The following is a 24,577-nucleotide window of genomic DNA, read 5'->3' as shown; positions in this document are numbered from 1 at the left end:
GACGCCATAGTTATGTTCACAAAAGGTGAGAAAATTCAGCCTGAAGAAAATAATTCAGCTTGAAGACACCACTGGGGGAGCCGGGCCCCCACAGGACCCGCCAGGATGTCTGGCCGGTCCCTCGGGACCCCCGGCACGGCGGGATCCCAGAGCGCGGAGGGATTTCTGCGCCGTTCCCCCCGCTCCCGGTCCCACCGCCACGGCGGGACTCTGGTCGAGCCCTCGATCCAGGCAGAAGGACTCCGTGCCGCCGGGCCCGCCGCTCCCGCCGGGCCCGCACTGGGACTCGGCTCCGGCCGCCTGACGCCGCCGCCGCCATGTTGCCAGCACTAAGTGCGGGCCTGTCGCGCGGCTCGGCTCTCGCGAGGCGAGGTCGCCCCCGCCGTCGCCCTACCCGCCCGGCGCGGCCCAGCCGCGGGAAATCTCGCGAGAGCAGCGAGGGACAGGGGGCAGCCATGGCGGCCGAGCGGGCCCGGGGGCGGCGGCGGCGGAGGCGCGGGCGGTGCTGAGGGGCGGCGGGGCCGGCCGGGCCCGCCACGGGCGCCATGAGCCAGGGTGGCGGGGCCGCCGGCGAGAGCGGCGAGCCGGAGGCCAAGGTGCTGCACACCAAGCGGCTGTACCGGTGAGCAGAGGGGACGGAGTGGCCGAGAAGGGGAGGGGGCTAGGGAACACCGGAGGGAGCCGGTGTCGGCAAGGGGCCGGGGCGGCTCCAGATGAGGCTGGGGAGGGCCAGCGCGGAGGGGGCCGGGAGGTTACTCACGGCCACGGGGAAAGGTCTGCGGAGGGAGGGTAACAGGGGGTGCCCGAGGAGAGCAGAGGGAGAATGGGGGTGGGCAGGGTCCGGCGGAGACTGGGGGTGATGGGAGGGAAGGGGATTGGGGCGAGGGAGGTTGGGCGAGGTTGGAGAGGACCAGGGTGAAGGGGTTGCCGGGATATAGGGAAGATAGAAGGAATGGAGATGGGGGAGCTGTCAGGGAAGGATTCGGGGGACTGGGGAAGGAGATGGCGGAATCGAGGTAATAGGGATTAACGGGGGGGGGGGGGTGTCCCTCTTGAATCTAGGGGAGACGGGGGGAACGAGGGCAAAGGGGGTCGGAGAGATGTTCGTAGAAGATGGGGAAAGGAGATGATGGAATTTAGGAAAGATTGAAGGGAAGAAGTTGTGGAGAAATCCAGGGAAAGGATGCAGTGCAAAGGGGGAGGAGAAGGAAGAGGTTTAGGGAAGAGAGAGAAAAGGGAATGTGGAGAAGGGAGTTGTATGAAATCCAGAGGGGATAAGCGACACATTGGGGAAAAGGAATCTGGTGGCTCCAGGGCAGATAAATCAGACCAAGGGATGGTGGGGGAAGGAGCTGTGGGAGATCCAAGTAAGATGGGAGAATGGAGAGATGGAGGAAGGAGATAGGTGTGAGAGTAAGAAGAGGGTCAGGGGTAAGGGGACACCCATGGTGATGAGTAAGGACATGGGAGATGGAAATAGGAGTTCTGTGGGATTCAGGGACGATGATGGGGGCTGAGCGGAAATGAGTTGTTGGGATACAATGGGATAAGGGTGAGATGTGGGGTCGTTCAGGGAGAGTGGATGTGACGACAGTGGGTTAGGAGAGCGTGTCCCTGGCTTTGGCAGTAGGCAGGTATTACATGAGAAGTGCTGGAGAAGAGGATGTGATGAGCAGGAATGTGAGCTGGGGCACTTTGCTGTTGTGTGGAGGGCAGGACAGGTCCAGCTGCAGATCTTTCCAGTTAAACACTCCCTGGGACTCTGGTCCTACATTTCCACACTGTACATTGGAAATGGCATCAGAGAACAGGACTGGGGCACTTCCGGTGGCCTTGGTGATCTCAGGCTCCCTCTGCTCCTCTCATGACTTGTTTTGTGAGGACATCCCAGAAATTGTTTGTTTCTGGCTCAGGTTCCCTGTCAGTGCAACAGATCCACAGGAGTTTCAGCAGAAGCTCTGGGTCTCAAACATGAGCAAAGTGATGGAGACAAGAGATTAATTTTACATGGGAGTCCATTTCTCTTTGTCTTGGTGACAGTGGCTGTGTCCTTTCACCTCGTGGGACCTCACTGCCCTCCTCTACAGCAGGGCAGGGCTTTGCCTCCTGCTTGGGCCACTGGCAGGATCTGTCCCCAGGAATTCCCACCAGTAACTGCAGGTTTGGGTGGTGGTTATTTCTCTGTTTCCACAATGTGCTTGGTGCAAGCATGTTCCTGCACTTTGGAGAGTCAGGGGATTGCTTTTCTTGGTGCGAGGTCAGAAGTGAGACTCAGTGGCTCGATATGCTGGAGGTATGGGCTGCATGGTCCTACCTGGAGCACCTCAGGCTGTGGAGCTCTGTGTCTACTGCCATGCTGAGACACCTGCAGTGATCTCAACCACGTCAGCTGGAGGCTGAGCTGGAGCAGCAGGGTGCTGTGCCTACCCAAGGAGTGCAGGGCAGTGCTGGAGAGGTTGTGCAGGATGACTGTGCTTCTGCCTGCAAACCAGAACATGTTTCGTTGAAACCATTTTTGTCATGGTTCAAGACCTCTTCTGCTTTATTTTCCTGGTGCTCAGCTCATCTGTCAAGTGGAACCTCACATTCTGCTGCAGCTGGCAAGAGAACGGCCTGTGGCCAGATGAGGGATTGTCATCCTAGCAAAGGAGGGGTTGTTTTCTGTTTGAATTTGTATATAATATGTATACTATATATTATTATATAATATATATTATATATAATATATATATTATATATAATATGTATGTATATGTATATTTGAATAAGGCATGTGATTGCTCTAGAGCATTTTTACAGCAGAAAAAGAACCACCCCCCTCCTTCAGGGACAGCTCTTCTTTATCTGGGAGAAAGCATTGTGATTTTAGCATGGGATTTATAGTACCTGCAGTCACCACAGATTTCCGTCTCTGTAGCTGATAGTTCTCTGAAGAGACTTGGCATTGACAAGTTCCCACCTTAACAGTCTCCTGTCAGTTCTTTGTTTCTACCTGAAGTGGGGTTTCTTGAAGTGCCCTCCAAGCAGCCTGTTGTGTGGTGACTGTGGTCTCTGAGAACTCATGACTGTCACACTAAGTGGCGCCTTTGAGTCACAGATGCATGAGTGTCACAGTCCCAGCTCTAAATCCCAGCTCTAAACTGTGATCCCATGGTATCAGCGTTATGGCTGATGGTTATTGTGCTTTATCGAGCTGTGCCTGAGCTATTGATGAGGTTCAGCACTTATGATGCTGAAAGTCCCTGGGTTAGTTTCACTGCAGCGTTCAGAATTGTGGTGTGATTTGTTCACACCTACAAACTTTTGAGTGCTTGAAATTTGCACACAGTGTTGGGATCCTTCCTCCAGGAGGAGGGTCTTGGACAATGATTCACCAAGTACTTTTTTGCACAGCTCAGAGGTTCGGAGGTCACTTGCTCTGTCTTTTGGCTGGCTTTCAGGGGAGAAAACCTTGGTAAAGATTTCCTCTTTCAGTCTGGGTTTGAATATCTGTTATCTGCCACTGAAGGAACTTTAGGAGTTTAACCAATGAATCTCTGTAGTGAAGATGGGGAAGTTTTGGCAAATGAGAGACTTGTGTTGCCTTCTTTCGTAGGCAGGTTGGTAAGGAAACCGGAATTGGTGGAGGTTTGATTCTTACAGCATTAAAACTTACTCCATCAAAACAGTAGTTGTTAGAATTCAATCCATTTTTTAAATCACAGCATTTAAGACATTTAAATTAATCTGAGTGTAGGTATAGCAGGTTTAATTGCTGAGGTTGCCATTGTGTCCAGAGACATTTCTGATTTTGTTACTGTAGAAATAATAGACATTTGATCAGACAGGCAGTAGTAAGTGATGGTTAAACAGCTGTTCTGCATAAAAATGCCTATAATGTGTGTGATTCTGCTTTTTTCTGCATTCCATAATCTTCTTCAAATAGAGTGCAAAAAGGAGATCAGTGACTGGTGTAGTGGTACAGGGCAGTGTGCTGACAAGTGGAACTAAATAGGCCAGTGTGATTCTTTGCAGACACCTCTGATCTTCAGTGGTCCAAGGTGACCTGCTGTCCTGAAACTCATGGTTCTGTGTTCTCATGCAGGGCAGTGGTTGAGGCTGTGCACCGGCTGGATCTCATCCTTGGCAATAAGGCAGCTTATCAGGATGTGTTCAAGCCAGAGAACATCAGCTTGAGGAACAAGTAAGTTGGGCAGCGTGTTTGTGCTTTGTGTTTGGCTGGGGAAAATCCATGTGAAGCAACACATGGAGGTTTTGAATCTGCAGTTTTAATGTTTATTTGGTTTGTAGTGCACCTGTTGACCTGGGATCCTTCCAGGTTTTGGAAGCAGAGGCTGAATTTCAGACCTGTATTTGAGCAGCACAGTCCATTTCTGGAAGCTTTCCTGGGTGTCACTGATGCAAATAAATTGTCTTTGTGTTGGCCAGTTCCTTCCTTGTAGGGGAAATTGTGGGGCAGAAATTTCTTACAAGTGTGTAAAATCTTTTATCAGGTTTTGGGATTGCTGAGCAAGGATTATTATTCTTACTAATTTTTTAAGCTGTGAAGCCAATTCTTGTCATTACTGCACTTCAGGAAGTCACTGATGGCCAGCTGAGCCCAGAGGGCACTGGTTTAAGTGTGTGGCTTTTCCTGGTGCACTTTCATGGGTGTGATCCAGGCTGTGCCATCACCAGATGGCCTGGCTCAGCCATTGTGATGGATTCAGATTTTCCTCCTCTGTGCTTCTTTAGTGGCAGCTGTGTTGGAGGCTGCTCACTGAGAATGCTTTGCTCTCTGTCCCAGGCTGCGGGAGCTGTGTGTGAAGCTGATGTTCCTGCATCCAGTGGATTATGGAAGAAAAGCAGAAGAACTGCTCTGGAGAAAGGTTTACTATGAAGTTATCCAGCTCATTAAAACAAATAAAAAGGCAGGTATCTATGGTTCTGGCATGAGAAGGCCTCTGGCTGTGCAGTGGATGAGGCAAAGTTTAAAGCTTCATTTGCTTGGAGAAGCTGTGGTCTGAGCCCAGGGTGGGAAGCTGGGCATTCTCAAATTCCTATGCAGCTGCCCTGTGCCTTTGTCTGGCAGTGGGCAGTTAAATACTAAAGATTCTGTTGAGAGACCTGCCATTGCAGAAGGCATTTCAACAACATTTGCTTATTTTTTGTGTTCCCCTCTTCATAAGACAGATCTCTCCAGGTAGAGTGATTGCTTTAAGAGGCTTTATCAATGCTGATTGTTTTTATAAGAGCTGATCACTGGAAGATCCTCAGTGCTCTCTGATGCCATGAGCTCTCCTGGCTTTCCAGGGTACTGGGTGCATTTAAGGTGCTCTAACCAGATACTTTGATTTTATTTCTTTGTTTTTTGCAAGTATTTCTCCTTGATGTTGACCCTTAGGAAATACCACTAGAGGGAACACTGTTGAGCAGGAGGAGGAACAGAGCTGTGCAAAACTAACAGCAGAGCTACCACTCTCTTGCTTCACACTCAGTACAGCTTGGGTACCCAGCCTAAACTGTGTCCCGTGCTGCATTAACGTGCTCCTTTTCCTTCTCCCAGCACATCCACAGCCGCAGCACCCTGGAGTGTGCATACCGCACTCACCTGGTGGCTGGCATAGGATTTTACCAGCACCTTCTGCTCTACATCCAGTCTCACTATCAGCTGGAGTTGCAGTGCTGCATCGACTGGACACACGTAACGGACCCACTCATAGGTTTGTGCTCAAGGTGTTTGGTTCACGGGCAAGGCTGAATCCCCCACAGGTGACTTCCCCTTGTACTAGTATGTCTTTGTTTCAGCATTCAAGGGAATTTTTTTCCCTGATTTTTTTGTATTATTTTTTATTTTTTAATAATGCTAAATTAGGGAAGAAAGAAGAGTTTTTAATAGGACGAAAACAATGTGAGAAAATTCTTTAGTAAAAGTGTTTGGTGATGGAAGAGCACTGCTGGCTGTATAGAATGTTTTTAAAAGCTTAGTTCAAGCAGACAGGGAATAGGTTCTTGAAATCAACAGATTTCTGTCTGTACATCCTTTTCACTAGATGTAAGACACTGTTTTTGGTGCATCTTCTGTCTGTGCTCTCTTCACTGGATGGCTTTAAAATGGATTTTGAATCCTGGACTGAGAGCACAGGAAGGCTCTGTAGTTCATGTTAGCTGGCCTGTGTGACTTCTGCATGCCTTAGGTGCATAGAAATCTGAGGTACTGTACCTGTTAGGGGAGGAAGAATAAGAGTATTTACAGTGCCTGGAATAGACTGCCTGTGCATTCACATCCTAGATTTTCTTGTCTGTACTCGTTTGCCTAGGGTTGTACTCAGTGGCCAATGTGTTTATGTTGTCAGGGGTGTCCAGGTGAGAAATGGAGCCTCTGTTTTGGGAGCTGTATTAGCAAGGGTTTAACTGGTGTGCTTAAAGTTGGCAGGGGACAGGACAACAGCACCTGGCTAAGGGAAGTTAGTGTGTCTTTAGCAAAAGAAGGTTTTACTTGCTGGGATCCTACTCTGAGTTCTGAGAAATTATGGTATCACTGTTGGCTTCAAAACGTTGGTTTTAAAAGGCAGATGTTCTTGGCAACTGTTGCTTTTGGAAATGTATCTCAGTATTGCAGAATTATCAGTGTGTACATTCCAGGTGGGTTTATACCCTGAGGGGTGATTGCATATGAAAGGCTTTTCATTTAAAAGGATGCTGCAGGTGAGCATGTAACTGGAGAGTAGGGATGTAATTTCTGCCTATCCAGAAAGATGGATCTGAAAGGATCTCATATAAGATGGGGGTGGACACAGCTTGATGGTTATATGAATGGGAGCAAGAGGATTTAAGGCTGTGTATTGGTACAATGTGGCTTGTACAATGCCTATTGGTAAGTGGGAACTCACTGGTCACTGCAGCCTCCAGATTTCATGTCCACCCTTTTAGCCTCAGCCAGGAGGGAAGCAGAGTGCAGACTGGGTCGGTCTTCAAAATCTTCTTTGGGATTCCTGCTTGAGGGAACTTTCTCCTCCAGAAGGTGTGAGTCCTTGGCAGCAGAAAAACTGAAGCCAGCCTGAGTCCATGATGCTGGTGGCCCAGCAGCAGCGGATGCTCCCTGGAGGGGAGATGCCTTTGCCTCCTGGTCTCTGGCTGAACTGTGGCCCTGCTGGCTGAGGAGGAGGTGGGATGTGGTCTTCCCAGGAACTGAGTCACGTTTGATGACTTCAGTTAGTTCAGATCAGCTGGCTACAGCCTTCCTCTGTTGCTCTTGACACTTTCCACTGCCTGAATTGTTCTTTTTTTATAAGTTTAGTATAGAATGGATAAGACTGTTTTGGTCAGAAAGGACCTACAATTGTCCAATCCAACTGCTTGAGCATCTCAGGGCTGACCAGGAGTTGAAACATGTTGTCAAGGACATTGTCCTAATGCCTCTTAAAAACTGACAGGCCTGGGGCATTGACCAGCTCTCTAGGAAACCCATTCCAGGGTAAGGAGTGGCTTCCTCATGTCCAATCTAAACCTCTTTTGATGCATCATTCATCATCTAAATTGAACCATGTCCATGTGTCCTATCACTGTATGCCAAGGAGAAGAGACTGGTACCTTCCGCTCCTCAGGAAGCTACAGAGAGCAATGAGGTATCCTCCAGCCTCCTCCAGCTTAGACAAACCTGAAGCCTGTGGCCTCTCCTGTCCCAGGCTGTGCCTTCTAGACCTGTCACCAGCTTGGTTGCTGTTCTGAACCCACTGCAAAGGCACTATTGTCCAGAGGCAATTCTCCCTAACTCCAGTTGCCTTGCTTACAGCACAGATTTCTGTCTTAGTTTTTGCTTGTTTAACTTCTTCCCTTTTTGGCTGGTCAGTCCTAAGTCTGCATCTTGGTCCTGAGACAATGAGTTTGTTTCCATCTACAGTGTTGGAGAGGCTCTGTCCCCACTGTGTATTGCTTGCCAGTGCCAGTGCTCAGAGTTTGTTTTGACTTCTAGGAATGTGTGCCTGCTCCCATAAAGGCCTCATTAGCCATGCTAATGAAATCAACCTTATTACTTGTGTTCAATGCTGTGTTAATGTGATCGCACGATCATATATACAGGAATTGGCCTTTGTTCTCTCACATGTGGGCAGATGAAGCCAGGTCTCTGTAGCAGACCTTAGAGACATGATGACAGTCATTTATTTCAGTGACTGTTGGTGGTGTGGTGGCACACACTGTCCCCATCACAAGGGAATCCAGGGGAGTGGGTGAACAGCAGAGTCTGGAAGTATTTTTCTGCATTTATTTTCTACATTTTGACAAGAGTGACCCAGTGCTGCTCTACAAGATGGTGCAGCTGGCAGTGAAGTCTGACTGTGGGGGATTTGATTTGGGTGTCTTGGGCAGAGGCATGGGTGGCTTGAGTGTCTTCCCAGCAGCCTCCACACAATGGTCTAAGTGATTCTGTGTTTGCTTATAGGCTGCAAGAAACCCGTGTCTGCGTCAGAGAAGGAGATGGAGTGGGCACAGATGGCCTGTCACCGATGTCTGGTTTATCTGGGAGATCTAGGTAAGGACAGCATTGCCTCTCAGGGCAGCCTTTAAAATGGGAAAAGATGCTGCCTGTACCGTGTGAGTACTGTACAGCAGCCTGTACTGTTGCTGTTGTGCACTAGCCAAAGTTACTTGGATATTCTTTTTCCCTCTGACACCTTTGTCACAGACTGGTTTAAGCTGAAATCCTCGTGGCTGAACTGCGACAAGCTGCAGGAGCTTTTTATTTGGTCAGGTAGATGAGGAGTTTGTTGCTGATAAGTAGCTGTAGCCATAGCTCTGAGGGTGGAGGCCTTTGCTCTTATTTATGTTGTTTTGACAGTATGAGGGATCAAAGAGAGTTCAGTTCATACTGCTTTGTTGTGATTTACAAAGTGACTTCCATCAGCACCAGTGGGACTGAAAATCAGATTTAGGCAATATTGTGCATTAGCCCAGAGCTTTGCCACTGCAAAGCCTCAGGTTTTTGTCATTGTGCTTGGCTGTGTGGCATCCTTTTTATAGCAGGCATGACTCTCCCACAGTCACGACCTCCTGAAGGGGTGTGTGCTAAGTGTGTCAGCTTCTTGATTGTAAGCATGTGGGAGTAAAAGGCAGGGAGAAAACGTGGCTGTGTGGAAAGCAGCTTTTAGAAGTGTGGCGCAGGTAGATGTGTCTGACACTGCAGCCTCCAAGCTGGTGAAAGCTGTTTGCCATTAATGTTGCATATGAATCAGCCAAAGAATGGCATTGCAAATAAATATCTTGTGGGGGTAGTAGGAATGACTTACCTGAGTGGTGGGAGAGAAATGTGCTCAGCTTTTCACAGTGCTGTCACCTAAGGTATCCAAAATGCCTACGTTTGTCAAAAAAAAACAAAAAAAAGAGAGAGAAAATAAATTAATAAAGTTCAGTCTAGCCACAGTCAGGCATTTTATTAAATCAGCTGACTTGATTTAGATTTCACACCCTGCTGTACTAGAATATAGTCTGAGGTACAGGAAAATTGAACACAACCGAGTTACTTCAAGGACAGATGAATCAGCACTTAACACATAGAGCAGAACATTTTCCTTTTGTTCATGTGATGCTGCAAGTGTGGCAGGCTCTGTCTGCCCTTGGCTGGAAAGGGCAGGAGTTGTGGTGTGTGGTGTGAGTAGGTGAAAGAAAAGTGTTTCAGACAGGCCTGGCAAACCCTGTGTGTTGCAGTGTTTGCCAAGAGCAGTTCTTTGGTGGATTTGTTGACTTGGCCAAGTATTTCAAGTTTTGCGGTATTTTTAATAGGGAAACTATTAGAACTCTGCAACAGACGCTGCCTTTGGGTTTCTGAAGCATGGTGTGTGGTTTCCTTTCAGCTCGCTATCAGAATGAGCTGGCAGGTGTGGACACGGAGCTGCTGGCTGAGCGATTTTACTATCAAGCCCTTTCTGTTGCACCACAAATTGGTGAGTGACTTACCATGAGTTTATAGTTGTTAAAATCATGTTGCTGCAACATAAAGACAATGTAGTACTACACTGGTTAGATTTATATTCCGCAGCTGAGAGAGGGCTGGTTTTATCCTTTGGTTAAAGTTGCTTCCTTTGAGAACTTCTCTTGCTGGCAAGCCAAACAGAGGAGTTAAAGCCAAGGTGCTCTTTGCCAGTGACCTCACCATACTCATCTGAGAGGCTCAGACTTCCCTTGCTGTGGTGATGTTGTACCTGTGGGCTAAGGGCAGATCCAGCTCTCCATTGCCAGGAGCAGGGCATTATCAGTCACCTTCCCCTTTTACCCATGAAAAAAATCTCATGTGCTGCTTCCTCCTTTGGAAGTGCCTCCTTCTGGGTACCCATCAGTGTGGGAGTAGAGGGCCTGTCATACCCTAGTGTGGTTCCAGCCCAATGTTCTCGATAAGCTGTCTTTGCGGAGTTCTCAGTGAACTGTTTGAGAGGCTGTTCCCAAATAAAAGTGGCAAAAATTTATGCACCACAGGAGCTGGAATAGAGCTCTCAGATGCTGATAAGATGATGTCTCCATCAGGGAGTATGGAGTCAAGTCCACACCGCTTTTAATACAAAGGAGGAGGCATTGTTTGCTTTTCTCTCTTACATAGATAACTGGCACAAGGTGGGGAGGATCTAAAAGCTCTGTAAAATGGAAAACAAACCCTGGATGGTGGAAGGATTGAGTAGTACAGGCCTTTGTACTGCAGCTTTACTGTTTGTGTCTCCTGGCTTCCCTCCTTTGTGGAAATGTAGTGAAAGGGAAAGGATCTACTTTCTAGCCGGGACCGTTCTAGAATTCTGAGTGAATTCCATTGCCCTTCCTGACAGGAATGCCCTTCAACCAGCTGGGGACATTGGCAGGGAGCAAATACTACAATGTGGAAGCAACCTACTGCTACTTACGCTGGTGAGTTCCTGCAGATACGGATATCCTGGGCATCGGAAACCACACCCTGCTGCTGTGGGTGCCAAATCTTCTCCTTACTTTGAACTTGGCACTGTTCTTAGCAAATTAATTTTAGGGCAAGGGAAGGAGATGAGTTTGGTTTGCCCTTGTGTTGGACTGGTAGTAATGAGAGCAAGCCTCCGTCAAACCAAACCATTGTACTGGTTACTAATCACCTGTGCAGGGCTGCACCTGGAGGGCTTTGCCCAAGTCCTTGTGTGAGCTGCAGAGCCAGGCTGGAAATGGGTTGGAGGTGCTGAGGGAGGCACCCTGTGGTGTGAGCTGGATGGAATTCCTGGCTTGAAGGTGCTGGTTTGTGAAAGCGGGGCAGGTGGAAGCTGTGAGGCCACTGAAGTGCACTGTGCAGCCATCGGTGGGAGTTTAGTTGCCCAGCATGTTTGGACAGCAGCACTGGGTACCATCCTCATACCTTGGTGCCTGAATAACTTGCTAGTGAGTTAAAGCCATAAAATGTGAGTGGCCTTGTGGAGAAGTAACTTTCAGTGTGTCCTGTTTTGGTGCTTTAGCATCCAGTCTGAGGTGTCTTTCGAAGGTGCCTATGGGAACCTGAAGCGGCTTTATGACAAAGCAGCCAAGATGTATCATCAGCTGAAGAAATGTGAAACCAGGAAGTTGTCTCCAAGCAAGAAACGGTAAGAAGGGAAAGAAAAGGAGAGGTGCAGGCTGAGAGTTTGCAGTGCCACTAGTGTATGCTCTGATTTGAGAGTAGTGTCTTTGTGGAAGTGGAGCTGGTAGATGGGCCATTCAGCATGGTGACTGTTCCCAGAATTTTGAGAGCCCCACTCTAGACCTCATTCTTGCTCTCATGGGTCATAATTTCAGGAGAAAAGCTAAATGCTGGCCAAGCGTAGAGTTTGCATTGAGAGATTTTCTCACTCTTCCCTGGAGTCAGGCACTGTTAATGAGGGTTGGGGCACATTAGTGAAAGTTGGCAGTGTATAAACTGTCTTCTTTCCAATTTCATCAGAATGGGCTTTTCATTTGAGACCTGATTTACCTGTTAATAGAGGTCTGTCAGCCCAGCCCATCTCTGTGATGGGGCACCTGCTTTACAGTGTTTTCTCCTCCATCTTTTTAGAGGAAAAGACATTAAGAGGTTGCTGGTGAGCTTCATGTACCTGCAGAGTCTTTTGCAGCCAAAGAGCAGGTAAGGTTATGGTAGATTATATCTTCTATTGATAACTCACAGTAGCAGGCACTCGGAGTTGGAAGGGATGGTTTCTTGTAGGATGACAGTGCTTGTGCTAAGGCTTTCTGCCAAAAGCCCCAAGACTGGACTGTCTATGCATGGAGCATGAAGATTGTGTTTCCAGGGGAGGCTGAAATACCAAGGGCTAAATACTTTGTGACTTGTCTAAATCAAGCCAGCCTGTGAGTGCATGTTGGGCTCCTGAGCCTTGCAGCTGTCTCTGTGCTGTCTCTGTGCCTTTGCTGTTTGCTTACCCCGTGCAGTCATCAGATGCTTTTTCCTGGCAAGCCCTGTATTCAGGCTGATCGGACAGCAAAAATTTGCTGTCCACACATGTGGGGCTGGTCACTGCACTTGGAAGTCAGTAACTAAACACCTTCGAAGAAACACCAAAACCTGTTTGGGTTAGAATAAATGGGAAGCTCTGTATAGCTGTGTGATTTTGGGCTTTTAGATTTTTTTACTGGATTTTTTCTGTCTCTGCTGGGAGTTTTTCAGGTGATTTTAAATACACCTCCTACTGCTTGAAACAGAATAGGTGTTTTAAAGGGCTTAGATGCAAGCTGCAGTTAAATTTGTCATGGAATGGTCTAGGTTGGAAGAGACCTTCTTGGGGTCCAGTACTTTCCCAAAGTAGTGTTCACTGTGAAAGTAGATGCATATGTGAAGTTTGATGAGAGCCTCAGAGCCTCATCACACTGAGTTTTGACTGGATCCAGGGACAGAAATCCTACACCTTTTTGGTCTCCTTTCCAGTGTTTGATCACCTTCACCATAGAATTTTTTTCTCCTTGCATCTAATCTCATTTTTCTTTTCTGTAGCATGTACCCATAATTTCTCTTCTTTTTGCTGTGCACTACTAAGAAGAGTCTTATTCGGTCCTCTGTAATCACCTGTTTGGCATCTGGAAACAGAAGACACCCCCACATGCCATCAGTCTTTCAGGCTGGACAAACTTGATTCTCTTTGCCTCTTCTCATACATGATGTTCTCTGTTCCTCTGCTGAGTTAAATCCAGTTTGTTAGTGTGTTTTTGTTTGGTGCTTTTTTTGTCCTGTGAACCTGAAGACCATATACAGTGCTCCAGATGCCACCTTGTGACTGCTAAATGGAGAGGGAGAACATGTCCTCAACCTGCTGATTCTGCCCTTGCTCATGCATCCCAGTATGGGATTGGCTTTCCAATACTGCCTTATACTGAGGTGGAACTACAAGGCTCCTCTAATATCCACTCGACATGTATTTATCACTTAGGAAGTTTGGGAATTACTTCAATTTCCCAAGCACACTTTCCCCTAAAAAGGCTTTGGTGGAAGTTTCACAGGCAGGTCCGTTTTGTAACTAGGAGTCTCCCACAGTGCATTGGATTGATCTCATGGATGCTTCCTGTGAAGGACTGAATAACTGTGGAGGATTTTGGAATATTCTGGGCTGCAGGAGAGACATGGGAGGAGGAAAAACTGAGTCCCATGTGTGTGGCAGTGTAATACTTTGCACTAAGCAGTGCATCCAGAACTTTTGCTCCCTTTAGCATTTAAGTGCCTTGTGTATCTTAATGGCCACTGCTGAGTTCCCAGGGGAAAATTAATCTGGTTTTTGGTGATCCATCTCTAGGTATTGTTTGTCTTTAGTTTAGCAGCTTTAAAGAGGAAAACATAATCTGACTAATGTCACTTACTTCCCATAGCTCTTGTTACCTGCAGTATATTCCTTGGTGCTTCATCCTGCCTAGTGCTAAAGGACAGCCTTACTGCCAGTTATGGTTCAGTTTCTGGGCAGACATGCCAGGAGCATGAGTCTTGAGTTAATAATTCTTATTTATTTTTTCACTCTTTTTAAGCTCTTTGGATTCTGAGCTGACATCTCTCTGCCAGTCTGTGCTGGAGGATTTCAACCTATGCTTGTTTTACCTGCCCTCTCCTCCTAACCTGAGCTCAACTACTGAAGAAGACGAAGAGTATGAGAACGGCTACTCCTTCCTTCCTGATCTCCTGATCTTTCGCATGGTGATCATCTGCCTTATGAGTGTTCACAGCCTCAAGAGGGCAGGTAACCAGTGCTTTGTTTGGAAATTTCATGGTGAACATGCAGCAGCAGTTAGGCTGGAGATGGTGTCTGAACTGGTGTTCATGTTGTGGTGTAGTGCTCACCTCCTCCATCTCATGGTGCTGTCTGGTTGCAGGTTCCAAGCAGTACAGTGCAGCCATTGCCTTCACACTGGCCCTCTTCTCTCATCTGATAAATCACGTCAATATTCGCCTCCAGGCTGAGCTAGAAGAAGGGGAAAATCCTGTCCCAGCCTTTCAGAGTGATGGCACAGGTAAGAGAACAGAGATGGCAGCACTTGGGTCTCCCAGGTTGCCTGCATACAGGGCTGTCTTTCCCCTTTCTCCCATTTCTACCCTGGGCATGGGTTTTGTAGGGCACAGGTGCATTGTTCTTTTACTTTTGGTCTGGAATCCCCGAAGATGGTTCATGTACTGAGTTGTTTCCACTTGGATGCTTTTTCTGAGTACCTGAATCACTGCAGGATGAAATTGTTGCTTTCCTTATAAGGAGTTTGCTTTCTGTATCTCCTGGCAGCTCATTCATCATCTGTTTATCCCAAACTGAGACTTTATTCTCTCTCTGTTTGCTGTTGTTTACTGGCTGCTTTCCTCCTCCACTGAGGAGATGATCTGGAGTAAAACACATGGGCTGAGGGAGGCAGAAGGGGACTAAGTGGGGCTGAAGGAGACAGGCCCTCTAAGCATACCTCAATTCTTCTCAGGCATGGGTGGCTCTTGAATTTCTGGGGGATTTTTATTAAGCAGCAAATAAAACTGCTAAACCTTTCCCCCCACAAACAGTCCATTTGCAATAGCTCGCTGAAGGCAAGGTGAGGGAGTTTCTGGTAAAAGCAACAATGAATGACCCATCCTCTGCAGGTTTTGAAGCTGTCACGGTGACCCAGGGCTGCTAGAAAGGCTCCATGCATGTTGGTCAAGACAGGGATTGGGTCAGGTCAGTGTAGTTACAGAGCACATGTCCCTGCCCTGCTTGGTGGGTCACTTGGCTCTTTGACTGTAGAAAGTTGGGGCAGAGAGTTAGAATTCAGCTGTGTTCTGTGCTGGTTTTGCAGCCTTGAGCACTGAGGCTGTCTGGTAACAGAGTGTCCCAGCTTGGTCAGCAGGAATCCCAGCTTCCCAGGTGCTTTTAGAAAGTGAGTCTTTCTTATGGGGTTGCTTCCTCTGCGATGGAAGACACTGATGGAAGTGATGGCTGAAGTTTGCAGCCCTGGTTCCCTGGGCCCAGGGCTGGCGAGCAGCAGCCTGTAGAATACACTGTGACTTTAACTTATATTCTCCCTGTAAATGCAGATGACCAGGAGCCACGGGAGCCTGTGAACTCAATTGAGAAGGAAGCTGAAGCTGAGTTGGCCAATCATCAGCCCAGTGAGGAACAGCGGAAGAACGACTGCAAGAAAAGCAAAAAATACTCTCGTCTCTCCTGTCTGCGCCGCCGCCGCCACCCACAGAAGGTGGATGAGAGCGACCTGAGTGAGGGCTTTGACTCTGACTCCAGCCAGAGCTCCATCAAGGGCAGTGATGGCTCAGAGAGTGGTTCAGAGAAGAGTGATGAGGAAGCAGAAGCTGCTTTTGATGTGGAGACAGATTCCGACATGAACAGCCAAGAATCTCGGTCTGACTTGGAGGACATGGAGGATGAACCGGGTGAGGAGGGAAGCAGCCAGGGCAAAAGTGGGCCCAAAGAGGCCTTAAAAAACTATGTGGATGGCAGTGGGCCGGGGGACTCCAAGAGCCCAAGCAACTCTAAAACTGAAGCTGTGGATCCAGCAGTCAATGGGCCAGCTTCCCTGAGCACTGATGCAAGCATAGCCAGTAATCTCCAGGCCATGTCCACCCAGCTGTTCCAGACCAAACGCTGCTTTCGCTTGGCTCCCACATTCAGCAACATCCTCCTGAAACCCAACAGTGAACCACCTGCCTTGAAGGACGGGGTAGAGGGCAAGCCATGTGTCAATGGAGATCTGGAGAAGCCCAGCTTGGCAGAGCAAGGTAAGGGCCTTGTTATTGCAATTATGTGTAGAAACTTGCAAACTACAGCAGTCTCTGCTAAATCCACCATTTGCCATGGTGCAAGCTCTCCTTTGGCTAGGTTTGGATGACTGGGTTGTCCAAGTAGTGGGCAGGCCTTGGTTTGGACATTTCCTGACAGAGGAGCTTTACTTTTACTGCTCATAATGCAGGAATATGTGCTCTGAGCAAAGGAAACACCTGTGGCCAGCCAGAGTTACCAGAACAACTACTGTTCTGCAGACTGAATTCTGAGCAGCTGTGATAATCACGGGCTGGTTTGTTTGGAACTGACTTTAAAGCCCATGTCATTTCATCCTTCTTTTGCTAATTTGCTCCAAACTAAATCCAGATTGTCTTTGAACTCTTCAGGGATTGAGCAGCCACAGCTTCTCTTGGCAACCTGTGCCAGAGCTTCACAACCCTCACAGGGAACCATTTCTACCTGATACCACATCTAAATTTACCTTCCTTCACTTTAAAGCCATTCCCCCTTGTCCCATCCAGGACCTTGTCAAAGTCCCTCACCAGCTCTCTTGGAACCCCTTTAGGCAGTGGAAGGAGCTCTGAGATCTCCCTGGAGCCTTTACTTCTCTAAGCTGAACACCCCCAGCTCTCCCAGCCTGTCTCCAGAGCAGAGAGGCTGCAGCCCCTGGATTATTTCCATGGCCTTTTCTGGACTCACTCCAGCAGCTCCACATCCTTTCTGTGCTGGGGACCCCAGAGCTGGAGGCAGCTCTGTAGGGGGTGGGTCTCAGCTCTCAGGGCAGAATCCCACCCTTCACATGCTGCCCACACTGTTGGGGATGTGCCCAGAACAGTGTTTGGTTTCAGGGCCCCCAGTACACATTGCCACAGCATGTTGAGCTTGTCAACCCATCCCCCCAGATTCTTCTCAGGGCTGCTCTCCATCCTGCTCCTCCAGCCTGGGTTTGTGCTTAGGGTTGCCCCAATACAGGTGCAACTTTTCTCCTTGCCCTTGCTATTCCTTCTGGGGTTGGCACAGACCCACCTTTCCTGCCTGTCCAGGTTCCTCCAGTGCCATCACTGCCCTCCAGCGTGTGACCCCACCACACAGCTCAGTGTTGTCAGCAAACTGGCTGAGGGTGCACTTGATCTCACTGTTTGTGACACCAGCAAAGATGTTAAAAAGTGCTGGTCCCAACCCCTGAGGATGCCCCTCATCATTGCTGTCCACTTGGACATTGAGCTGTTGGCTGCAGCTCTTTAACTATGACTATCCAGCCAAGTCATTGTCCACTAAGAGGTCTATCCATCAAATCCATGTCTCTCCAGTTAAGAGACAAGGATATTGTGCAGGACAGTGTCAAACCCAGGTAGATGAGGTTAGTTGCTCTTCCCTTATCCTCCACGGCTGTAACCCCACTGTAGAAGGCAAATGAATTTTTCAGGCACGATTTACTACAGTGAAGCCATTTTGGCTCCAGAGGATAATTCCAGCAGGTATTAAAGATTGCATCTTCCCTTTTCCCTTTGTGAAATATCTAATCAGACACTTACTATTGCTTCTGGTGACAGACAGGGCAGATGGAGGACAAGAAGTTCTTCGCGAGATGACAGATCTTCAGCCCAATGCTGAAGATGTAGAAATTTGTGTGGAAGATGTGACCCAAGTGCATGTGAGAGGTGTTGAGGGCCTCTCTGTGACCCCCTGAATGTGCCTCACTGACTGTTCCATGCTGAACCCCTGGGGGATGTACAGCAGGTGGAGCTGCCATGTCTCCATTACCACTCAGATAACACAAATGAGTGATGCTCTGGGCAAAAACAGCTGGAAAGGGAGATGTGATAAAGTACAGGGAATTGTTTATATTTCACATAAAACTACATGGACCTGTTCAGTCTTGTTTTTCATTCCTCCCAGCTTCCCTGGAACAAGGAAACATTCTACATCCTGCTGCCAAATCCAGCTGGCCTACAGCACTGGCAAGATTCAGGCTTTGCTTGGGCCAGCATTTGAAGGCACAGTATTAGATCATGTTAGTGTTGACTGGCTCCTGGCACTGCTCCATGGCCACATGAAAGAGATGGGGTGTAAGGGAAGAAACAAATGGGCTTTGGTCTGTTTAACTCTTTTTATCTCAGTAGTTATCTTGCTGTTGCAGCTCCAGGAATGTGTGGCCACAATACCTTTACAAGTGTAGAAAATGAGAGATGAAATGAGTTCACTGTGTGCTTTTTAGCTTCGAATTCTCCTCATCTGTGCTGTATCCAAACTGCTGTTTCATGGTATAACACTTGTCAGTGGTGTGTTCTGAATAAATCACCTCCTTTCTTGTGATTCCAAGGGTTTATGGAATGCCCATACCTGTGCTAATAGGAAGTAATGGTAGCACTTGAAATAAATTAGGGCTGTAGCAAAATGTGTGGTTGATTCCCACCTTCACCTCAGGTCACTCATGTCACATGTGATTCCACTGGCAATGGCTTTGAGATCCTCATGTCTGGAGAATTAGAGGAGCACAAAGAATATGTTCAATATTTAAAATTCTCTGACTCATAGGACAGCCCTTGCCATTTCCTTCTCATGCCTGGCTCAGGCTGGGAGCATGCTGGCGTCACGGCTCTGTTCCCTGCTGGAACTGCTCTAGTCCTTGTGCTGGCATGTGCACTGTGTCAGCAAGCCTCTTGCGGGCTGCTGCAGAGTTTAGGCATTGGTCAAACCTTCATAGGGAGACTTTAACCCTCTTACCCAAGAAGGAAGGAAATGCAGGGCTGATACACTCTAGTAACAGCACAGGGGACAGGGACTGTTTTTGTAAAGATATGTGAAGGCACCGAGTATTTCAACTCCACTATTACCAGCCCAGTGCTGTTCTGACATCAGCAGGGTTTGGTATCTTGGGGTTTAACAAACTGCCATCTTGTGCTTGCCTTTGTTTTCCAGATGATGTGTCTGACTCTGAAGAAAGCATTTCAAGTAACAAATCCTGCAGAAATGAGCGATCCCTTCAGGAGAAGTTGGAGATCGTGACCAATGAAGGGCTGCTGCTTACTGTCAAGGTGTTCCTGGACTGGCTGAGGACAAACACAGACCTCATCATTATGTGTGCTCAGGTGGGGATGGTGTTGGGGCTCTCTACAAGGTTGTATCTTGTCAGCTTCCCTGGGTGGGTTGCAGCCATGGCCGCAGTCCTGGGCAGAGGGTGATGTTATGTCCCCCACCAGCTGCATTAAGATAATCTGGGCCTAAGAAGGATGGTGAGGTTTACTCTTCATAAAGCATTATGAGGGTTGTGAGATGCTCGAAGGCCTAAGCTGCCTAGTTGTATATGTCTGTCTTGACATTTTCTATGGCCTTTTGTGTTCTGTTCCTGCAGAGCTCTCAGAGCCTGTGGAACAGGCTGTCTGTGCTCCTGAATCTTCTGCCTTCTGCTGCAGACCTGCAGGAATCAGGTACTGGAGAAAAAAGTGGCAATGTCATGTTGCACCAGGCTTAGTCATCAGTGATTCCCAGGGTGTGTGAGAGCCCGGGGAGGGAGATTTCCTAGTAGCAGTTTTTATAAGCACAATAGGAAGTAACACATGCATATGTTGTTGTTTTGTTTAAACACCATTCCAGTTAAATACTGTCCCATAGTCTTTAGAATCATATAGAACATCCTGAGTCGGAAGAGACCCTTCCCCCTGGCTCCAGGATTGAGTTCAGCTCCTGGGCCTGACAGGACAACTCCAAAAATCACACACAAAAATGCTATATTAATGTATTAATATGGTTGGCAGTATACTGAAACACTGACACCAGTGTCATCCATGTGTGGCCAACAGGAGTGAAAGTCACTGCCAGTAGCAGGAGTAAGACCGTGATTTTGCCATGGTAATCCTGGAAAATAGTTTCAGAGCTCCAGCTGCTCCAACCTGTGCCTCTTCAGGGCTGAGCCTGAAGTTCCCAATGGTTCATTAGAAGCAGAGTTTAAACAGGGTTGCTCATCAGCTGGAATAGGTGGGAAAGCTGTCCCTCCAAACAGGGCATTTCCCAGAGTCCCTTGGCAGATTGTTTGGGGGAATTGCTCTTTATATTGTGGGTGGTCTTGTGGTTCCTCCTTAAGCAGGTGCTCACAGAACATGTGTCATTAACACCTCTGCCCATGACCGTTACAGATTGTGTGCCTTAAAGCAGTTCTCTTAGCCCCCTCATCAGTTGTTTTGCTCTCCTTGTGCTTCCTCTCCAGGGCTGGCCCTGTGTGATGAAGTCAAAGATATCCTGAGTGATGCTGAGCTCCCAGACCTGAAGGCCAACCTGCTGCTCCCTGAAGATGTGGCCCTGCGCAATCTCCCCCCTCTGAAAAATGCACACAAGAGGTTTAACTTTGAGCAGGACCGGCCCATTTTCTCAGCAGTTGAGGAGGTGAGTTGGGGTAAATCCTGAAAAAAATCAGACCCAAATTGTTGTTATGTGGTTCCTTTTCCTAGTTGAAGGCCTGAGCAGAGGTTTATAGAGCAGGTGTGGCAGGATGCTGCTGATGTTTCCTAAGATGTTCTTGGGTTGAGGAAGCCCAGATTGCTGGCACCCCTGAACCTTCTGGCCAGCTGTAGCCTTTCCTGCAGCCCCCCTCCTGGAGTTTCTGACTTTAGAAGAGGTCAGAAACATCCATCAGAACTGGGCATTTAATATCAGTTCCTGCCTTTTTCAAAAGTGTGAGCTGCAGGCGAGTGCTGCCTCAGGCCGCAGCCACCAGCAGCATGGTTGTGGTGCCTTCTGCTTCCTCACAGTCTGTTGTGCGGATCTGCTGCATCCGGAGCTTTGGCCACTTCATCACCCACCTGCAAAGTGGCATCCTGCAGTTCAACTCAGAGCTTGGGATCTTCATCAGCATAGCACAGTCAGAGCAAGACAACTTGCTGCACCAGGCCCAGGCCCAGTTTCACATGGTGAGTTGGTGGAGGTGAATGAATTCTCTGTACTTGGCTGAGTTTCCTGTAGGTTACTATTAGGTTGTAATTGTAATCACAGACCTCTGGCAGGAGATGAAAGTTTTGTTCTTTAAAGCTATTCCAGTGTCCCCTTTTCACTCTGGAAGTGTTTCTGGAAGTGTAGACTAGTGTCAGTTGGTGTGTTTCCTGCTAGCTGATACAGAAGTTCTGTTTTGCATCTAGGCTGCAGAAGAAGCTCGTCGGAACAGGCTCATGAGAGACATGGCTCAGCTTCGACTGCAGGTATGAGATGGCAGTTCCAGCCTGAAAACCAGCAGGGTAATGGCTGGAAAGTCAGAGGAAGGGAAGGGAAGGGAAGGGAAGGGAAGGGAAGGGAAGGGAAGGGAAGGGAAGGGAAGGGAAGGGAAGGGAAGGGAAGGGAAGGGAAGGGAAGGGAAGGGAAGGGAAGGGAAGGGAAGGGAAGGGAAGGGAAGGGAAGGGAAGGGAAGGGAAGGGAAGGGGAAGTCTCTGCTCCTGTCCCACACAGAGGCAGTAAGTCCATTCTGCATAGATCAAACTGTAGAATATCTCAAGTTGTAAGGGATCCCATAAGGATCATGGAGTCCAGGTCCCTGCTCCTTACGGGGCTACTTTAAACTGAATGCCCAAAAGTGTTGTTCAGGCACTCTTTGAGCTCTGGCAGGCTTGGTGTAAGAACCACTTTCCTGGGGAGCTTGTTCCAGGTACCAGCAACCCACTGGGGGAAGAACTTTTTCCTGATGTTCAGCCTGAATCTGCCCTGATGCAGCAATGAAGCTAAAAATGAAATGTACCATTTCCTCATGTCCTATTGCTAGTCACTGGAGAGAGGAAGTCAGCACCTCTTGCTCACTGACCCTCTTGAGGAAGGTGTAGGCTGTGATGAGGTGGTCACCCTCAACCTTCTCTGCCCCAAGCTGAGCAAACTGAGTGACCTCAACCACCTGAGGCCTTTCACCATCCTGGTCATCCTACTCTGGACTCTAGGATTTTGATGCCCCTTTTACATCAAGGTGCCCCAAACTGTGCCCCTCAACTGGGGCTGCACTGGGCAGTGCAGAGTGGGACTGTCTCCTCTTGCTGACCCTCTGCTGTACCCAGCCCCCTGTTCTGTGTGCTCAGAGGTTGGAAAGGCCTGGTGGAGCTTTGCAGGGCAAGTCTTGCCCTGTTTGATGGTCTGTCTCAGCATAAATATGAAGCGAGTGTCTTTGCATGTGTGTTTTCAGCTGGAAGTGTCTCAGCTGGAGGGAAGTCTCCAGCAGCCCAAGGCGCAGTCAGCCATGTCTCCTTACCTTGTTCCGGACACCCAGGCCCTCTGCCAGCACCTGGCTCTTGTAAAGCAGTTGGCCACTAGTGGGAGGTTCATAATCATCATCCCTCGAACAGGTATGGGGACTCCACAGCAGGTAACTGGCAGTGGCTGCCTGCCCCTGTCCCTTCCATGCTGGGAGCAGGCCCCAGGGGCCTGGGTGGTGGCTTTCCCTCTTCCTGCTCTTATCCTTGACTTCATCTGGAACAGTTGCAACACCCTTTTGATGTGTTGCTTTTGGAGTCTGTTCTATGTGTGGCCCATGCTTGGGATTTTGACAGAGTGTGTCAGAAGAGCTGAGAGGAGAGAGGTCCTGTTCCGTCTCTGCCTCGCCTATGGCAGCTATGTATTGGACAGTGTTCTGTAGAATGGGGAGTACTTGACTCCTCTGGATTAGTTTGCAGAGGTAGAACTGTAAACAAAATGGTTTTGGTTTTTTGTTTTTTTTTTTTTTCTGTTAGTTATCGATGGCCTAGACTTCCTGAAAAAGGAGAATGCCGGTGCTAGGGACAGCATTCGGTATCTGGAGGCAGAATTTAAAAAGGGAAACAGGTGAGAGCAGGAGAGGGGTGGGATTTTCCCTTGGTTTTGGAATGGGTGGGCTTTGGGTGGGAGCAGGCTGCAGATCCCTTGGAGCAGAATGAGGAGTGGGCCAAGGAAAAGCCAGACTTGAGGAAGGGGAAGGTGGTGAAGGAGCTGATTCTTCAAATGTGCTGGTAATTGCTGCTCAGCTGTGAAGTGCAGCTGCTTTTGAGCAATGGTGGAGTTGCATCTCTGTTGCTTTATAAACTGGAGCAGTGACCTTTGCCACTGCACTGGGAGTGCTGGATTGTGCATGAGTGCTCTGCAGAAACACAACTGAGAGGGCACACTGCATCTCTGAGGCCAATGTCAGGGCTTAATACATGCAGTACCCTGAGCAGCATGTGGGAATGGTGGTGAGGCAGGGATGTGATTGAAGGGGTTCACAGAGGATTCCTTGCATGGACCTTTGGGTGTTAAATTTGGGTTGGTGGAAGGCCTGCAGCACCCAGAGGAGCTGCTGTGGAACACTGACTTTAGCCTGTGACGGTCTCCATATGAGCTCAGACTGCTTTCTCCATAGGTACATACGTTGCCAGAAAGATGTTGGGAAGAGCTTTGAGAGGCATAAATTGAAGAGACAAGATTTAGATGCCTGGTAAGATTTCAGCATCTGAAGGTGTCTGAGCCTGGTTTGCAGCAGGCAGGTGGCTTTGGGGAGAGGTGTTAGCACTGGGACGTGTTGCAGAGCTTGTTCTATGTGAGTAATGATGAAATTCTTTGGAGATAAGGACAGCCACCTGTGCATGTTACACAAAGCACTCCATGCTCAAAAAGGTCTCAGAAAAGTTCTTAATGGGAACAGGAAAGCAGCCCTGCTTCCCACTTAGTGTCCTGAGCAGATGTGGTCTTCCTGCTGACCTTCCCCTGTTTCTCTTTTCTGTCAGGAATCTCTATAAAATACTGGACAGCTGCAAACAATTGACAGTGTCCCAGGGCAGTGGAGAGGATGACACCACGGGAATGGTCACCATCATCACGGGCTTTCAGCTGGAGGACCCGAGCTCGTTCTCGGTGCCCATGCAGGTCAGTAGCTCTAGTCTGGCCAAGCTGAGCCGTTCTACTTCCTAGCAAGGATATAATAATGACTGGCAAGAGATGTTTCTTTAATAACTGGCCTGGTTTCCCCAAAGTTACTTTATATGTTGAGATTCCTTATTACCTCAAGGCTTCTTGATTTTGTCACATAGAGTATTTTGGGACAGGTGAGAGAACTTAATTTCGTGTTTGTGCAGTCCTCTTGTACCAGAACAACGAGAATTGGGAGGATTTGGCCTACCAGCTGTGCCAGGCTGCCAAAGAGTCCCCAGGCTGGAAATGGCAGCTGTCTTGACGGGGCAAGTTAAAAATTAACCACCTCTTTTATCTGTGTCTGCTTGCAGTCTGCCATCCAGGCAGCCACGAATGCCAACATAGAGATAAAAAATGTTCTGGAGTTCTACAAGCAGTGGAAAGAGATGGGCTGATGGTCAGAAAGGCATCGGGTTGGTGAACCTTTCTCTCCCCCTCTCGCAACGTGCAGCGTCTGAACGAAGGAAACAACAATCTGGGTGACACTTAAGACACGAAGAAGCAGC

At 48.5% G+C, this 24,577-nt stretch overlaps 1 protein-coding gene across 2 annotated transcripts; it reads left to right on the top strand.

Annotated features, from left to right (window-relative positions):
- Window positions 1-435: 435 nt before the first annotated feature.
- On the top strand, window positions 436-24,572 carry SMG5 (SMG5 nonsense mediated mRNA decay factor). Of its 2 annotated transcripts, XM_058860323.1 has the most exons (22): window positions 436-622; window positions 4,085-4,183; window positions 4,787-4,910; window positions 5,546-5,702; window positions 8,423-8,512; window positions 9,831-9,920; window positions 10,791-10,869; window positions 11,436-11,561; window positions 12,008-12,076; window positions 13,960-14,168; window positions 14,302-14,439; window positions 15,479-16,177; window positions 19,104-19,273; window positions 19,537-19,612; window positions 20,389-20,564; window positions 20,930-21,088; window positions 21,314-21,373; window positions 22,336-22,495; window positions 22,880-22,970; window positions 23,524-23,598; window positions 23,888-24,026; window positions 24,383-24,572. In XM_058860323.1, exons 1-22 carry the CDS (start codon window positions 546-548, stop codon window positions 24,464-24,466), a joined length of 3,147 nt encoding a protein of 1,048 aa, XP_058716306.1. In that variant the 5' UTR covers window positions 436-545; the 3' UTR covers window positions 24,467-24,572. The 2 variants fall into 2 exon arrangements, with proteins under 2 accessions (XP_058716306.1, XP_058716307.1); XM_058860324.1 differs by lacking the exon at window positions 12,008-12,076.
- The last annotated feature ends 5 nt before the right edge of the window (window positions 24,573-24,577 follow it).

This window comes from Poecile atricapillus, chromosome 33, assembly GCF_030490865.1.
Source record: "Poecile atricapillus isolate bPoeAtr1 chromosome 33, bPoeAtr1.hap1, whole genome shotgun sequence".
Taxonomy (NCBI): Eukaryota; Metazoa; Chordata; class Aves; order Passeriformes; family Paridae; genus Poecile; species Poecile atricapillus.
This window is presented reverse-complemented; position numbering and strand designations above follow the sequence as displayed.

Coding starts and splice junctions, on each gene's coding strand:
- SMG5 (XM_058860323.1), top strand. CDS start 546: ATGAGCCAGGGTGGCGGGGCCGCCGGCGAGAGCGGCGAGCCGGAGGCC. Junction 14,169..14,301: donor TCACAGCCTCAAGAGGGCAG/GTAACCAGTGCT, acceptor GTCTGGTTGCAG/GTTCCAAGCAGTACAGTGCA. Junction 22,971..23,523: donor GAATTTAAAAAGGGAAACAG/GTGAGAGCAGGA, acceptor CTTTCTCCATAG/GTACATACGTTGCCAGAAAG.